At 50.0% G+C, this 17975-nt stretch overlaps 1 protein-coding gene across 3 annotated transcripts in view; it reads left to right on the top strand.

The window, feature by feature from the left end:
- Nucleotides 1-13345, top strand: part of MTHFSD (methenyltetrahydrofolate synthetase domain containing) — a 32364-nt gene extending 19019 nt beyond the window's left edge. For all 3 annotated transcript variants that reach the window (XM_058528427.1, XM_058528425.1, XM_058528426.1), the window contains one exon: nt 4280-13345. In XM_058528427.1, the coding sequence (XP_058384410.1) occupies nt 4280-4786 (507 nt within the window). In that variant the 3' untranslated portion in view covers nt 4787-13345. The remainder of the gene's footprint in view (nt 1-4279) is intronic.
- Nucleotides 13346-17975: the final 4630 nt, after the last annotated feature.

Genomic DNA, 17975 nt, shown 5'->3' with positions numbered 1-17975 from the left:
AATTACTATATTTGACCCAATAACTCATCTAGGAATCTGTCCTAAAGAAATACTTATAAATTCACATAAAGATTGATTTATATGTATTCAGGTATACGGCAGTGCCTTAAATAGGGGGGAAAGTTAGTTTCCTACAGTTTAAGTGCATACAGCAATCTTTAATGGCATGAGAAAATGCTTATGGTATAATACATACTAAGTGGAAAAAGTAGAATATAAATTTATATGTTCGATATGTAATTTTGCATTCTGCTCATTATGTTAAAATATGCATAGAAAAAAGATGGAAAGAAACACATCAGAATATTAACTAGTTATTTCTGTGAGGTGAGATTTCAGATTTCTTTTCTACTTTTGTTCCCCCAAATTTCCCACAACAAGTACATAGTACTTTTCTAGTAAAACTATTCAGTGGAGAAAATATTAAATTTGGTAACCATTTTCTAAGCTAGACTTTCAGCCTGGGTGTGTGTGAATCCAGTTTCGCAGCATTGAGGTGTGCAGTCTCTGGTCCCCGAGCTCTCAGGTGGTGAAAACGAGAGTTCGAGGTCCGAGATGGTTAAACATGTGCCAGTTCTTGAATTCATGTGCTTGTGTACGCCGGTCTGTCCAACATGTTTGCATCAAGCTTATCCCTGTATACTGAGAAGTGGACCACAGGGCCACTCTTCCCCAAGGGGCTGACATTCTGGGATATGGAGCACCATGGACCCCAGAAAATAACAATGTTTTTACTAAATAATTTAGTGACTTCTGGGCCACTCCCAAGTAGCCCATCTCTTCCTGACACTGGGGAACCGCCTGATACAGAGATGGTGTGGTCATTGCCCCTGCCTATCCTTCAACACCCACAGTAGGAGCGTGATTATAAAGGGGTAACACTGTGGAGACTCCTTCTATTAAGTGGCACCTTTGATCAATTATGTGCAAAAAGATGTCTTAAATGAGCAGCATTATAATTGAGACACGTAGTTAGAAAGTGAATAGATGCTTCAAGGTGTGGGTGACCTTTGGGCTTTATGCTCCTCTCCTAAGCATGCCTATTCCTGGAATTATTTCACCTTGATCATTTGGAGGCATCCAAAGGCATTTTCATCAGTGAATGAGCTTGAGTCTCTTGCAAGAGAACTAACCATTGTTGTGTTGTGGAAGTTGTTTTTCATGTTAGAAACACTTTCGCTGTTTCTGTTTATCTTTGCCAGCCGCTGCTCAAACATGTCCTAGCATTTTAGAACAAGAAGGATTTTAAAGATCATCTCTCCCAGCCTCCTTATCTTCTGGTCAAGTAAGGTGAAAGCCAGGAAGAAAGGTGACTTACCCACAGCTATAAAACCAGTGTGTAGCGGAGGCAAGGTTACAACCCAGGTCTCTTCCTCTTGGGTTGGCAACAGATGTCTTGCGAGTCAGAGTTCTGATTTGTATTGGACTTAGCATGTATTTCTAGGGGACAGATCTTTACATTTCATCTTGAAAGAGAATATATATTTATAAATGACTGGCATCTGTACGCTTCAGTGAAGAGTGATTGTAGCATATAAAAGAAAATCAGATTTGCTTTATACAATTTTTTAGTGGAATGATTAGTTACAGAAGGGGAAAAATATTTTTTTTATGTTTGATTAACAAGCAAAATCTTTCATTTCACATGGCAAATTGACAAAATGTAACAAATGTTCCTAATTGCCAGCCAGAAGAAACAGAGCAGCACCACCGTGGCCCTGTCCCCAGCGAGTCCCGCCTGTCCCATGGGCTCACAGAGGCCTTTCTGTCAGTGTGGGACGGCGACCAACCCAGGCCGCCCCACAGAGAGTCCAGAAATGGCGAAAAGCTGCGAAAGTGGCAAAAGCCACCTCAAAGTCAGGGAGGTTTTTCCATTTAGAACTTGGGGGGGGGGTGTGTGGAAGAGGGGGCTGACGTTGCTCTTGAAACGACCATTTCCACTTCTAAAGATCCCTCTGTGTTAGCCTGTGTGGCGTGCTGTGGACTTCATTAGTTCATAGTGCGTGGTTAAGCATTTTCATTATTCTGCAGCTGATTGCAGCTTGTACGTGCGCCAGCTCAGGATCAAGTAGCTCCCTGTGATGTGTGCAGAAGGGTGTATTTTTGCTTCACTCGACGTGTTTCAGAATGGATTTCTGCTGCCCAAGTGTGGAGCCTGCCCCATGGGTCAGGTTTCCTGAGACACCTACGTCTGCCTGAGGGAGCCCTGTGGTTCCGCTGGCAAAACACACGGAAGTCACGCACTTGAGGGGTGGTCAGCTGGCCAAGATAGCTCCGGAACAGGTGCCGGAGGAAGTGCGCTGTTTCCCAGGAGGGCGCGTGGTGGCTCCCGCTGCGGGTGCTCAGAGTGGAGTAAGATTTAGTTCTTCCATGGAAGTATAGTCACACTTTTTCCCTGACTGAAATTGCAGTTTTAAACTTGATCATCCTTTCCAAATACTAGATCTAGTAACTTAAGAAATCCTTGAGATTTCTTAAACTGAAATCTAATTATGACCAGTTTAAATCTGTTTTTAAATGCTCCGAAAGATAAGACAGTAGAACAGGGACATGGAAAGGAGTTGGGTTGCCTGGACTCGGATCATCTTTGGGGTTCTTTGGGACCAGAACCTCTAGGGTGCTGGTCTGTGGGTATAGTCACCTTCGGATGAATCGATTCATAAGAATTGCAGAGGGTCAAGGAGAGAAAAATTCCTTTTGATTAGCAAAGAGCAGTCACATCTTGTGACTATCTCCATGGCATAGACGTGATTTTTGTTTGTTTTTTCTTTGTGTCTGAACAATGGGAAACGTTAGAAGGAGCAGGCCTGTCTTTGCACCATGCTTCTACAGCAGGTGAGAGTCTGTGTGCGGTTCTGAAGACCAGCGTGGACTAGCGCCACCCTCGAGGCTCCTGACGCGGCAGTGCCAGGGAGCAAGGGCAGTGACGGTTGGAGAGCGCCCTGATGCACAGAAAAGGCCTTGCTGAGGGGAAGAACGTTGTCTGCTTGGCACTGGGAGAAAGAGCAAGGTCCTACATTAATGAGGACTAGGAGCCTTTAGGTTTGCGAGAAGGCACTTGACTGTTCTTAGGTGTTTGTGTTTCTTTAAATCTCACTCTAATTTGTTGGTTCTTAGCCTGGGGCTTGTGCAGGTCTTGTGGGATGGAGGTCTGCGAACAGACACTGGGAAAGTGTACACGTAATTGTGGGGGGTCTTGCTTGGGAGGGAGCCTCAGCTTCTCTCAAAAGTCCCCAACACCCGCCAAGGAGAAGAACCATCTCTCTAAGTTACATATGATCCTGAATATAATGAGAACGTTGATGCTAGTTGAACTATTTATTTTTGTAGAAAAATTATACCTGTGTACCTCACGTGCTGATCTGTATTCTGACATACCCACATCTGTGGGAAGCCCCGTGTTTGGACCATTGCTTGCCTCTTGGTAACTGTGATCATTTAAAAGCTTTGAGCCCAAAAGAAAGACAGAAAGCATCTGTAAAGAATGAGAATGTTCAGAAAGGACAAACCAGTGTCTTTCTGTTCCTTTTCTGCCATGTGATTCCTCCAACAATGTGAGACCAGTTCTGCCCTGGGCTCAGTTGTCCAGGTGCAACCTGACCGCGTGGGCGGCCCCCAGTCTCCACATTTCGGGCTGGATGGAGCCAGTGCCAGCCTGTTCACACTGGTTGAGCCTCATGTATTGGGACTCTTCTGCCGCCTCCTGTGTTGCAGATTTCAGGAAATATTTGTTTGTATAGGAGTCCGATTCCTTGAAACTTAACATTTTTTGTAGTATTTCTTATTTTGTAGCTTGATGACCCATTGCTAGAAAGTATTTTCAAAGATGGCGTTCTATTTTAGATTTGCCTTGTTTCTGCTTTTTTGGCAACACCTTGAAAGGTCTGGTCCCTGCGAAATGTTCCTTTAGTGGAGAGGTGGAGAGGAGGGGGAGGCGATCCCTGTGGATCCACCCAAAGGGATAGGTGGGGGGGCAGGGATGGAGGCAGAAACCCCCCACTCTCCTGGGGGTTCCCCAGGGGAGTCATAACCCTCATACTAGTGACAAGCCAGGGGGGTCAAAGCTACTGATTAAGACAGCGGGGGTCCCACTTCCCGGAGGGCCAGGCTGGGCCATTCAGCATCTAATCTGTTGGTGCAGCGTGGCAGGTAGCAGCGTGGCTGCTCATGTGAGTGTGTGGCAGAGGCCCTGTGTGACTTCGATTTCTCCTCCCTCGTGACCATGTCGTGGTCCCTTGTGGACACCTCGAGAATAGCTGGAATCGCTTTACTTTTTCAGATCAGCTGTGAGATGATCGGGAAAATCCCAATACTGAGGAGCCTTCGAAACCGAGAGAAGCAGGCTGGGAAAGACGTCACCCTTCAGGATGAGCCCCAGCACCTGGAAACGGGCTGTCAGCAGATGGATCCCCTGCACGCTGTCAGAAGACTCCGGGACCCACCCCAGCCGGAATCTGGTTCCGTGCAGGGGGAGGATGTGCCTTCTGACACTGTTTACGTCGGGAACCTCCCCCAGGACGCCCGAGTGAGTGAGCTGAAGAGAGCCCTCAAAGACCTCAGCGCAGCCCCCCTGCGGCTCACCTGGCAGGGGCCACAGCGCAGGGCCTTCCTCCATTACCAGGACCCGGCCTCGGCCCAGCAGGCCGTCTCCTGCCTGCAGGGCCTACACCTGGGCGCCAGCACCTTAAGGGTGGCGCTGGCCGGGCAGCAGAAGGCCAGTGATGTGGTGGGCGGCCACGCTGGGGAGCCACACTCTGACCACCGCCTGGCCGTCTCTGACCTATGACGACGTCCTGCTCCAGTCCCCAAGGAATTTCAGCAGCCCACATAGCAGGACGCGGCAGAGCTGTTGCTGCCTGGGCTATTTTGAGTTCAGTCTTTTCTAGGAAGTCACAGCCTTCAGTTACTGCCTGGTGATCTGACGAGTAGGGGAAACTAGCAGTAACACAGTTCCTGTGTGCAGGAGGCTGAGAACTCGCTGTATGCAGGTTCTGGTTGACCTTGGGCCTTTAGCCTGTTGCGTGGTGTAGACATGCTGGTTTCTCTGTGGAGACAGCATTGTGGAGGGTTAGGGGGCTGAGTGAGCAATAAACAAGTGGGAGTAAGTGGTGACAGTGATTTAGGAGAGTCTGTGCTCTGGATTTGAGGGGAGTGGGGAGTAAGAGAAGAGGGATGAAAGATGCTGCCAGGAGAGGCCCTGGCAGGGACCAAGTGCAGGAGCACAGAGGGGCAGAACCAGAAAATGCCCTCGTGCTCTTGGGTCCTTGGCCTGGCACTACTGGAGGCGGCTGTACGCAAACCAGAAGCCAAGTGGTTCAGTCCCTGGGTGCAAACTGCTTGTCACCACTCAGTCCTAGTGTCAGAGATAGAGAGTCGGTCCCACGTGGACTCTCAGTTGAACAGGTCTCACCTCTGTCCCCACCTTACCTTTCCAGCCCCGCTCCTCCCTCTGGAGGAACACCCTCCACCCTCAGCTCTCAGCCAGCTGCCCTGCACGCAGCAGGAAGCTCTGTCCTGCAGGGGCCATTGGCTTTGGAAGATACATTGTCCCAGCCCACGTCATAGACAGAGTCTTAGACACACACTGACGTGCGCCCAGTGCCTTATATGTTCTGGGTTTTTCCTCCAGTTCTGTTCCTAAAAACACTGTAGATTTTGGCTGAATTTTGCTTTCTAAACAGAAGCACTTTTTGCAGTTGATGCTGGGCAAAAAGTCAAAATAAGCATTTAAGTGGAGATTATATTTTTTTCAAATGTATATGCATTGGAAATTTTAACTTTTTCACCACGGGTCTTATTGAGCATACTTTAAGTGCAGTATTGTGCCTCAAGAGGGCAGGCCTTGCACGCACTTTCAAGAAAACGTCAAGGCCATCATCTCCCTTTGAAAAAGCATTTTCTCATTGGTTTCACGGTAAAAATACTATGGAGACTTGGGAGAGAAAATCTGTCCTTAGATTTGCTCTTTTTTGTGTGTGTGAGGAAGACCAGGCCTGAGCTAACATCCGATGCCCATCCTGCTCTTTTTTGCTGAGGAAGATTGGCCCTGGGCTAACATCCGTGCCCATCTTCCTCTGCTTTATATGGGACACCACCACAGCATGGCCTGACAAGCGGTGGGTTGGTGCGCGCCCGGGATCCAAACCTGTGAACCCTGGGCCGCTGCGGTGGAGCGCGCGCACTTAACCACTGCACCACCAGGCCGGCCCAGATTTGCTCATTAAATGCAGACTCCTTTGCCAAGTTGTCATGAATAAAATGAGGGGGTACAAATGTCTTAAAACAGGCCTGGATCTTGCCTTAGGGCCTCATGGCTCGCTCTCTCTCTGCACCATCCACGTCTGTCCGCCTGGCTGTTCCTGGCTTCGTTTGTCGCTCGTTGTTCAGCTCGGATGTCAGAGGCCGACTCTGACCACCCCATCCAGAGCAGTGACCTAATCATCTTAACCCCTCACTCTGTCACTCTGTTTTCTGTTTTCTAGAATGTCTCCTGTATTTGACGTGTTCTGGTTTAGTTTTTGTTGACTTTTTTATCGTTGACTTGCCACCGTTAGAACAGGAAGGAGTCTGTGCCTGTCTCTTTCGCTCCTCGCTGTACCTCGGCTGTGAGGACAACTGGCAGATGCACAGCAACTCAGGAAAATGTGGTCTGTGAAGGGATTTGCCAGAGCCGAGAGGGAGAAACTGGATCCTTATCCCTCCACGGGGAGCCCAGTGTCCAGCTGTGTCTGCTGCCACCCACCTTAGACTGTTGAGTCCTACACATCAGTAATGATCCTCCCAGTTAAGCCGGGTCACTTGGGTTTTCTGTCACCGGCTGCCAGAATCATCCAGGTATATTGATATACAGATAATCTAGATCGCTGTATCATTTTTATATTGGTGGAAAATAGGTTAGGATAAGGAAAACTACACACCAAGTGCCTGAACTGTCAGTACCCCCGATGTATCAGCCTTCGCGCCTTTTCCTCCCCTCCTTGCCTCGGAGTTATCGTGCTCGGGGCCGCCGGGAAGAGTGCTCAGATTACAGGGAAGTGCTCAGGCACCCAGCCTTCCCTTCCCAAGGCTCTTGAGTATTTGTCAGCATTGTAGTTGTGTAATTCACATAATGATAATAAGGGAAAATAACGGAAAATGCCCCCTTGACACAGTGCTGCTAGTACATGGGCCCCTTTGAAGTGAAGCCTTCGTGACTCCTGGGTCCCATCCTGTTTTTCCTAAATGGTGGTGTGGCTTTGCCAGCAGGGGGAGGAGACTCCTGCCGAGTCCACAGCAGCACAGTTTCCAAAAACTCACCCTTCACTCTGCACAGTGAGTGCTGGACTCGGAGCCCAGAGCCCAGGCCTGCTGTGGGCAGGTCACGTAGCCCGTCCGGGTGTTAGCTACCTCACCTTTAGAACAACAGGGCTGAACTCCGTGATTTCTAAGGCCTGGCCAGTTCTGACAGTCTGTGTGTCTCTTTTGAGGCTCACTGCTCACCGTCAGTTACATTTTTTTCTGTTTATAAAAGTAGACATCCATTTTGGAAATTTTGGAATATCAGAAGTATAAATCACCCCAGCCCTTAAGCAGCCTTGACATCGCCCCTTACTTCTTTCCAGTCTTTCCTCTGTGCAGTTTGAAAACAAGATGTGCTTCAGAATCACACAGGTTTGGCTGGGAGCATCAGTTTGCCACCGTTTGGTAGGGCAGGTACTTACTCTCTGAACTTCCATTTTCTCATCTGTAAATGGGCATAGTAACAGTACCCCCGGAGATTTGTGGGGGTTAGATGACATAGCGCCTTGAGAGTGCGTGGACTGCACGTGGCAAGTGCTCTGACCGTGGGCTCACTGTCGAGGGCAGTGGGACCAGCCACCCATACACCCCAGGGATTGCCTCTCGGACGGGGTGGAGCAGCTCCACGGGGCAGAACTTGGGACTGGCCCAGACCTCGCATCTGCTGCCCTGGTGTCCAGAGCAAGAGTCTGAGGCAGTGCCGAGAGCATGCCCTAGGCTCGGATATCAGCGGTGGTGGCGGTGGCCCTAGAGCCATTTCCTGGGTGAGTTGTCATGAATGCTGAGACCTGGCGGAAGAGGGCAGGGTGACAGCGGCACTGAGCTTGCTGGAGAGCACGTCATGAGGGGCTGGGTTCTGGTTGGCAGAGCAGCTAAAAGAGCCTGGAAGAAGCAGCCGTTTCTGCTCCAGAGGGAGGTTGGGTGTCCTTTGGTCTGGCCCATGGCTTATGGCTTCACCCGAGACAGAAGGAGACACACAATTATGCTCCCCTGCCTGATGAGCCATGGCCGGGCCCTCCCCAGCCCTCAGATGACGTGGCCATTGGACTGGAAATGGTTTGGGATCTGAATGTCTATGACAGCACTCAGGGGAAAAGGTGAGACCTGAGGGAACCCACTGTATGTTCTAGGAAAGACACACTCTGAATACAGTTGAAGACATAGGAAACAGATCAACTGGGGGCTTTTGAAAGACTCTCAAAGTAGAAGGACCTGACACGAGATGTGAGGGAAGAGCATTTATGAGAAAGATTTACTCCAGGAGACAGAAGTTAGTTTCAGGCAACTCTGTACTACTCAGTCTGCTCTGTGCTCCTGAAAAATTTGAGAAGATAGTTTCCACATTTCTATGAAAAAGTTGTGTCAGTTTTTGCCCTTTTCTGCTCTGATCTCAAAATACACAGGGAATCATGGGGTCTAAAATTACAAGTCCTGTGGTCAATATACTCAAAAGAGAGCTTGCTGAAAATAGGCAAAAGTGAAAAGAGCTGAGCGGGATAGTAAATGTACTTTTTAAAAATCAAAGTGTTTGATTATAACATTGACATTTGTATTAGAAGATGTGGTATGGAGGAGAGAGAAGAAAGTCTTTCAGCAAGAAGGGGAGAGAATGGAAAAGAGACAGTGGCAAGCCACAGCTAACAGAGAAGGCAAGACCGCACTAACATTGAAAGCCACAGAAGAACCCCCCTCAGCTGCAGAAGGCAGTGTCAGAGCACAGACTCCTGTAACCGATGTGAATATCCCACAACAGGATTCTAGTGGGGAGAAATTATACCAGCACCACACAACCTGGACCGTTGTCTACACTTATGAGCAGAAAATAAAGAGTTACCAGTCATTTGAGGAAAATCAGTGTCTCGAAACATCGTCTAACCCTTTGGGAAATGTCAGAACAGGAATCAGAAGGTAATTAGAAGGCCATTAAAAAGAAAATAAACTGGTGAGGAAAAAAACATGTCTTAGAAATTGAAAACATTATAAAATAAACTTAGTAGTCAAACCGAAGGCAGATGACACAGACACAACAAGTTGGAAGATTAAGCCACGTGATTCTTCCTGACCCCAGTGCAAAGGGGATAGAGATGGCACGTATGAAACAGTGGGGAAAATAATCAGATTAAAACTTTCGTCAGCTGAGAAAAGATTTGACTTCATGTTGAAAGAGTCCTCCAAGTCCAAAACAAGGGAAGCATGTAAATTAGTGACCTTCCCATACAGTGTCAGTAACTTGTTGAAAACTTTGTTTTTAATGCAATAACAACAAAAACTAAGTATTTGGGAATACACCTAGTGGGCAGTGTGGATCATGTGGATAAAATTATGAAACTCTCTTGAAAAAGATGAAAGATCTGAATAAAGAGACATGCTGTGTTCTAGATGGAAGGAGTCAACACGATGAAGGTGTGAGTTCTTCCTATGTTAAAATATTCTATACATGACAATGAAAATCCCAACGACCTTTTCATGAAACTCGATAAGGTGGATGTTAAATGTTCAAGGATGGTCAAGAGCAAAGAAAAGGGATCTGCCCTCCTGGATGTCAGGCCACTGCACGGCTTCAGCACTGACAGCAGGACGGTATCAGCAAATCGGCACCGTGGTGAGCAGAATAGAAAGTTCCAAAGCAGGTGGGAGTCTGGAACATAAGAGTAATTTCAAAGGAGGAAGGGTCTGCTTAAGAAATGGAGTGAGAGCTACTGGCCATTGTTTGAAGGCTGAGTCAAGCTACTTGGATTTCTGAATCATACTGCACATAAAAATCAATCCCAGGCCAATGAAATATCTAGACATAAAGAGAAATATAAAGGGATTTGGAGATAATACAAAAGGATGTTTTATAATGTCAGGATAGGGAAGGGCTTCATAAGCAACCCTGTGAATTTAAGGAGGAACTGATTGCTTGGTTCCCCCTTAGAATGTCAGATTCTGATTGTACGGAATCCACATGAGCCTCCGAGATGAGGCAGCTGAAGAATCCTCCTCCAAGGAGTAGAGTTAACGAGTGCCTTCTCCACTGTTACTCAGTGTTACCCTTGTTAATGCTGCGAAGTGCAGCAAGTGCAGAGCCTCTTAACATCAGCTGTGTAAAGACGTGGCCAGCGAATCGGCCCCCGAGTCAGGCTGATAAAGCCATCAGCATGGGAGATTCTTGGCCTCTCTGTGGTGTCCCGGGCCAGGCACCCAATGCCTGGTGTCCTTCTATAAAGGGGGATGGGAGTCAATAGGACAATGCAGTTTTAACATCTGGAAAAGAATTTTCGTCCTCAGGAGGAAGCCCAAGCTCCTTGGTCTTCAGTCTCTTCCACTTTCTTTCCTTCCACAGATCTTCCCTAAATCCCACCACGCTGCCCAATGAAATGGGTGGGATGCATGGCTGGCTGGCCGAACCAAGGCATCTGTCCACCATTGCTTAGGCACAGCTGGGTTGAGCAGCAGAGCTGTGATGCAGGCATTGAGGTGCCGGGCTCTGTAGTGACATTCTGCAGAGTTTCTTCATAGATGGTGTCTGTGTGAAGTCGTCTGAACGGTGTGAGTAGTTCAGAACTGTTTTCTCAGTAAGATAAAGAGCAGCAGTTGGTCCTAGAAGAAGTACCTCTAAACCTCTTGTTCTCCAATCAAAGTATTTCATTGACAGACCCAGTTCTGCTGTTTGTTGAAAAGAATGTTTGCATAGGATTCCCACCATGCTGCAAAGTGATGAAAATATAAAGGTGGGATAGAATTCTAAAAACAAGCATTATAGAATGTTTAGAAAATATGAAGAAAAAGGGTAATCCCACCCCCTTAAAGAACCATTATAATTTCTATGTGTTCTTTTCTACTGTTTGTCACTCTGCATAGATGATTTTATTTAGTATTACTTAAATCGTTTTTGGAATGAGAGCCAGGATAAATACTCCTTACAATATTTTCTCCCACTTCTAAAATCAATCTCTGAATGCTCAGCAGGGCCTAGGGTTCCACCTATATACACAGGTGAGCATGTCCTCCTCGTTCTCCGAGTCTGGCTGCCCAGTGTGGACAAGCACGGGAGTCACATGTACCCTGTAGGCCAGGCGCCAGCACACACCGTCTCAGCCCCATGAAGTGGAAACAATGCTCTCCCCATTTTTGCGAATGAGAAGACTGAGGCAGCTCAGGAGGAAGTGATTCCCCCAGCTGACCCACAGCCAGTTCTGGCGGAGCTGAGCCCAATAGAGATAATCACTCCAGATCTCTCTCCACTTCTGCACCCCCCTTGTCATGCCTGGGCCTCACTGGGCTGGAGGCTCCTTGAGGTCAGGGCTGCGTATCCCAGTGGGTGAGAGCTCAGCCCTTCGGTAAGAATTCCTTACGTGCACGAACGAATGGCTGATTATCACAAACAGAAAAGGCTGTTCCTCAGAAGGCTTGAGGGACTTGTTCAGGGTTCCAGACTCAGGCAGAGGTAAAGCTGGTACTCCGACCCTGGTCTCTGCCCGCAAGAGCTGTACTTACTTTCTCTACCAGGCGACGAACAAGGATGGCGCTGTTTACACCCCATCCTCCCCAACCCAGCCAGCAGCCCCTGAGCCACTGGGGCACTCCCAGACTCCTAGACTCTTGGGGGAGGCGTCCTGCCCACCACCTTTGTGGGTCTGCCCTCCCACTGTCCTTGGGGCATCATTTGGCCTCCCTAGTTCTCATCCAGTGACCCACGTGTACCTCACCCCAGACACCCCAAAAGGAGAAAGAAACTGATTATGACACAAGACTGCAAATAAGAAAGGCTGAGAACAAAACTACCCAGGAGAAGGGAGCTGGTGCTGCTAAAACAACAGAAGAGCTTATGTTTGGTGAAGAGATACTGGAGAGAGGATAGCACTTCAGAGGAGAGCAGCATTTAGAAAGAGACAGTAACCAGATCTGAGGATGGTAACGTAAGGTCAGCATACCTCTGTATCGGAATCCTCACCCACAGCAGGTATTAGTAATCAAGCCCTGCACTCTTGCTGGCTGAGCCTGAGAAACCTTCACGCTGCATTTTAAGGAACCAGGGCCAGATCATCTTATTTGGCATGAGATAACGAAGCTTTCTGCCTTTTTGCCAAAGGAGCAAACGAGAATTTCTTCCTCTTCACCTCTTCTAATCTTCCTGGGGAGCATTACCATGTATCACTACCTGCCTTCCCCCAAAAGCCCCCAGGAAGTGCCTGGCTCGCAGATGACTCTTTCCAGCATTTCCATTCTGATTCTCACACCCCTACCCCCAGCAGAAACACCAAGTGGGGCTTGCTAAACTCACTTCCTGTTTATCTGGATCTAATCCAACCAATGCTCCAAATAGAACAGATACCCCTGAAACCTAAGGACCATGGACTCTAGTCAATTTCAATATGTTTTTCTGCAGGGAGGGCTGGCTCCTAGGGAGGCCTTTCTTCAAAATAAGCCATACACAGAACCCCATACAAAAAAGCAGGAGGGAGAGACTAACGTATAGTTGAATGTACAAGGCTTCCCAACAGCATTCTTTAAGGGGCGCTACCTACCTGGCCCCTCCTGCAGCTGAGGGAAGGCGACGTCTTCAGCTGGACTGGCATCTGGTGCCAGCTGACGCTTCCCTCTGATGATAACAGCTCAGGTTTATTGAGCTATTTTAAAAGCTGTGGAAGCTGTGAAACAGGGCCTTACAGTTCTTCGACGCTCCTCCTGTCCAGAGGGGGTCTGCCCCGTCCCCTTGACTCTGGGCCCCGGGGCAGCCTGGCTCATAGGCTGCAGCAGGAGAGACACTGTGCTGGCTCACGGGAGGAGGCTTGGAAACTGGCAGCTTCCACCCTGTCTTCTTGGGACGCTCACTCTTGGAACCTGCCCACCGTGCGGTGAGGCAGCCACGCTGCCCGTGGAGAGGCCTGCCAGCCAGCACGGCCTTGGCAGCCGTGTGGGAGCGCCATCTTGGAAGTGGGTCCTGCAGCCCCAGATGAGCCGTCTCGGCCAATGCCTCCTGGAGCAGAGACAGGCTGTCCCCCCAAGTCCCCCACACTGCCATCAGGAGAGAAATGGTTTTGCTGCTTTAAGTTTGGAGGGTATTTGTTCTTCATTAATAATTAGTCACATAGTTTCATTTATATTGTAGATGATGTATATAAATACATATGTAACTGAAGATATATAAATATAAATTATATACATCAATATGCAAATGCATGATTTCATCTAATCCTCACAGTCACTTTCAAAGGGCTTCCCTGTTCCACAGCCTGATAACCGAGATACAGAGAGGAAGTGACTTGCCAATACTCCCCCAGCTAGTGGGCTGTGAAGCTGGGAGTCAAACTGTAGCTGATCATAGACTAAGCCAGAATGAGCCGCGTGTCTTCCTTCACTGTGTCTTGTCTTCACTTGCAACCCAAAGTAGAAAGAGGCAGACGATACCAGGGGCACTTTCCGGAAGAGAAATGCAGGGGTGGGGTGGTGGGACCCCCATCTGCTCAGTTCAGAAGCGTGCAGGAGAGTCTCTGGGCAGTGGGCAGCGGGTTTTGTCCGCTCTCTGTGTCACGTCTGTCCTGCCTTCATTTCTCATCTGCACATCACTGAATAGCTGTCCCTGTTGGAAGCCCACCATGTGACAGTCATTGGGCCAGCCTTGCCTCTGTTGCTTGAAATAGCCTGGTATCTTTTTGCATTTGTAGATGAGGAAACTGAGGCACTGCATTGTGATGGCTGGTTCCCCGTGCGTGGCAGATCCCCGCTTGTCCCCCACCATGCCCTCCCCCTGAGTCCCAATCACTCTGCCAATCCTTGTCGCCATCCCAGCTTCTCACCGGAGACCACCTGGGCAACCTTGCAAACAAGCAGAGACTTCTACACGGTGGAGCCCACACCCCTGTTGTTCCAGGGGCAGGGTTTCTTCCTGTGAATGGAACCCTTGATTTCGATGTCCATAAATCACAAAGGTGAAAATGGGAGCTGACATGTGGCCATGTAATGTGGACATTTTGCACTTTGGAAGCAATAAACTCAGGCCCTGGGGTGCTGAGTTGTGAGCAAACTCAATATCCCTGCCTCGGAGGGAGATTAGCTCACTTAACTCTTAGAAGAATCCCACGAAGCAGGTACTAATATGTTCCCATTTTCCAGGTGATGAAGATGTGGCTCAGAGAGGTGATGTGACTTGCTAAGGTCACACAGCAGAGCTGGCCTTCAGCCCCAGGGCCTCTCCCCATCAGCAAGAGAGAAGTCTGTCCTCTGGAGAAACAGTGATTGATCGTCTCTTGACCACCAGCTGGGCCTCTGGGGTAACTGGAAGCCACAGTGGCTTGTAGGAGCACCAGAGAGATGATTTAATAGTTGGGGAACGTGGTGTTGAAGCCGTGCACACCAGGGTTTGTAGTGAATCCAGCTCTGCCATATCCTAGCTGTGTGTCCTCCATCAAAGTGCTTAGCCTCTCTGTGCCTTGATTTCTTCACCTGTAAGCCCTTCATAGATTTTTAATTGACTTAAGCCTCACAACAACGCTTTGAGAGAAGCGCTCCTCTCATCATCTCATTTTACAGATGGGCAAGCTGAGGCCCAGGGAGGAGAAGCACCTGCCTGAGCTCACAAAGTTGGGAAGAGGTGGAATCAGGCCTCGAACTCGAGCCCTTGACTCCCGCAGTCTCGCCCCTGACGTTGGTTCTCTGCTTCTCCGGGAACAGCAGGGGTCTGTTGTGCAGGCAGATGTCTCCTGGGACCCACACGGCTGTCTCAGCGGGCAGGGTTTGAAGCAAGGTTTGCTTTCTTTTCACTTTTCTAAGGTTTATTTTCAATAAGCCCTATCATTTATGCAATTAGGACAAGTCTAAAGTAATCTGGTGTGATCCCCTCCCCAAAAAAGCCAGCTACCCCTTAACAAAGGTCAAAGGGCCTGAAACACAAAACTCGGCTTTGCCTGTGCGCGTCTCCTGCTGGCCACGGTTGGTGAAATCCATTTTCCTCGGCCGGTTTACGTCTAAGTCTCTGCTGTTGTCGCGCCACAAACTCTGCGAAGCGGACAGCAGGTGGCACTGCGGCCTCACAGAAGAACGCCAGGGACGAAATCCATGGGTTGGGTGGGATGCGGGGGGCTGCCCCGCCACTCCCAAGGAGGGTCCCCTGACCCTGAGCACTGGCTCTGGGGAAGGCATCACGGTGAAGGCCCCTGGAAGTTAAGCAGAACCCATGGCCCACATGTCCCTGCTGCCCACATCTGCCACAGCCTTGCCAAGCTTCTGACCATTTGGACAGAGATGGCCAAGCCCTCCCTGCTGCACACAAGCTGTGACCACGCAGAGCTGTCACGGCGGGACCCAGTAACACGGTGTGCAGGTCTGTGGCTTGCTTTGGGGGAAATTTCCAGACACAGAATCATTTCTATTTCTGTCCTTTTCCAGGGGACGTTTGAGGACCTGCACACTCCCCTGTGGCTGTAAACCCTAGACACAGCAGGTTGTGGGGTCCATGCCTTCTCCCTGTGTGCCGTCACTAGTTTAATAAGATGCTCGGAGAGGCTTGTCACCACTGTTCCTCCCCAGACCCCTGTCCAGCTGCAACATTTCTCCCTGCACTGCCCTCCTGCAGACACAAAGCCAGAAGGGATGGCCTACACCTGACCCCAGCGAACTTGTCCACTGGGGACAAGTCCAGAGTCCCCAGACAGACAGCCTGCGCCATAGTAGTTGGAGGGCCACCTCGGTGACCATACTCACACCAGGGTCTTGAACAGTGCCAGCTGTCTGCCTCTGCTGGGGTCAGGGTTGCCCTGGCTTTGGTGACATCCTCTTTTCAGGGTGTCAACCAGACCCGCCCCCCCAGGATCCTGGTGCTGGAAACAGTGACTCGTCTGTGGACCCATGACGACAGGGACGTGTCAGCCACTGGATCCAGTCTAGTCCCATGGCAGGCTGGAGCAGGTGCGCAGCACCTCGTGTGGTGGTTCTCCCTCTGTCCTTCTGTTGTTGCATGCCAACGATGTGTCAGACTTGCAAATGTCAGTTACCGCTCTTCCCTTGCCCATCCCCAAAGCATATAAATCAATATGTGTTAAGGGCCTGTGATTCGTCTCGGTCCTGTGATAATTAAGTGTCCCATCATGAATGGACATGGCTTGCCTTCAGGAGGTGCTGAACAAGGGCCTCTCTCCTTAAATCAGCTCTAAGATATTGATGCCCAGAAGATTCCAAAAGCAGAGCCAGGAGGCGCAGCCACGTGTGCTGCCCCAGCTGGCCGCTCGCCTTGAGCTTCAACTTTTGTTTGAGTTTTTCTCTGCTGGACTCAGGGGTCCCAAAGAGGTGAAGGGAGCTTTTAAGGGGGAGCGGGGGGGAACCCATGAAATCTAAGTGCACTGTCCCAGAGAGGAGGTGAATGTCAGGGGTCTGAGCTGGCCCTACTGGGCCAGTCTCTGAACCCAATCCGCATAAGGCGCCCCCCAGCTCGAAGGCAGGGAGGGCTCTGGGAGGTGTGGCCCCTGCCCATTGCCGTCTCCCCAGCAAAGGCCGGCAGCTGGCAGAGGCTGGATCATGGACAATACTGAAACCTCCCTCTTTGTTCACTAGGCCCTGTGGCTAGAGGAAGATAGGTGTCTGGGAGCTACGTAGCACAATGGTTAGGAACACAAATGGTTAGGGACACGGGCTTTGGGGTCAGAAAGTTCTGGGCTTGAGTCCAAATTCCACCTCTTATCAACAGTGCCTGGAGCACATCCCCTAAGCTGGCTGAACTCAGTGTCTGCATCTGGAAAGCAGGAGTAGTAACAGGACTACCTCAGGACTTCCAGGAGGATGGACCAGGATGGTGTGTGTAAGAACAGGACTACCTCAGGACTTCCAGGAGGATGGACTGGGATGGTGTGTGTAAGAACAGGCCCAGCCTGGGAGGATGGACCGGGATGGTGTGTGTAAGAACAGGCCCAGCCTGGGAGGATGGACCGGGATGGTGTGTGTAAGAACAGGCCCAGCCTGGGAGGACCGCTGGGAGGATGGACCGGGGTGGTGTGTGTAAGAACAGGCCCAGCCTGGGAGGACCGCTGGGAGGATGGACCGGGGTGGTGTGTGTAAGAACAGGCCCAGCCTGGGAGGACCGCTGGGAGGATGGACCGGGATGGTGTGTGTAAGAACAGGCCCAGCCTGGGAGGACCGCTGGGAGGATGGACCGGGATGGTGTGTAAAGAGGCCTGGCAGCAGAGCCCAGCACACAGTGCGCCTTGTAAACGTCAGCCGTGTGTCTGCTGGCCTGGGCTCCAAATTCTCTCAATCAGCTGCTTTTTAGACTCAGGAGCCGGACCAGGGCGGTTGGGCAGGAGGGGGCAGCAGAGGCCGCGCTGAGCTGCCTTAGCCAAGGTTTTCTCACGCGCCCAGAGAAGGCTAGAGGAGAGGCTCTGAGCTTTAAGCACTCACCAGGACCACCTGCGAATCTGTGAATACTGTGGATTTCTGGGTCCCACCTCCAGAGATTCTAATGCAGTGGCTCTCAGTGCCCACTCCCCCCAAATCTGCAGTTGGAGCAGGCACCCTGAGTATTTCTGATGAAATTCCTGGGCAGCACTCTGAGAGCCACCATCAGAAATGATGTCGTTGGCTTGGGGGTCTTCTGGCTTGGAGGTTAGGAGATCCTGGGGATGGGTCCATGTCGGACCCACAGACCTAAGCCCATTGTCAGAATTCCATTTCTTGAGCCATGTGGGATGTCTTCCTTCTCCCTGGGAAGGGAGAGGAAGTCGAGG

Source organism: Diceros bicornis, chromosome 32 (assembly GCF_020826845.1).
Source record: "Diceros bicornis minor isolate mBicDic1 chromosome 32, mDicBic1.mat.cur, whole genome shotgun sequence".
Lineage (NCBI taxonomy): Eukaryota > Metazoa > Chordata > Mammalia > Perissodactyla > Rhinocerotidae > Diceros > Diceros bicornis.
This window is presented reverse-complemented; position numbering and strand designations above follow the sequence as displayed.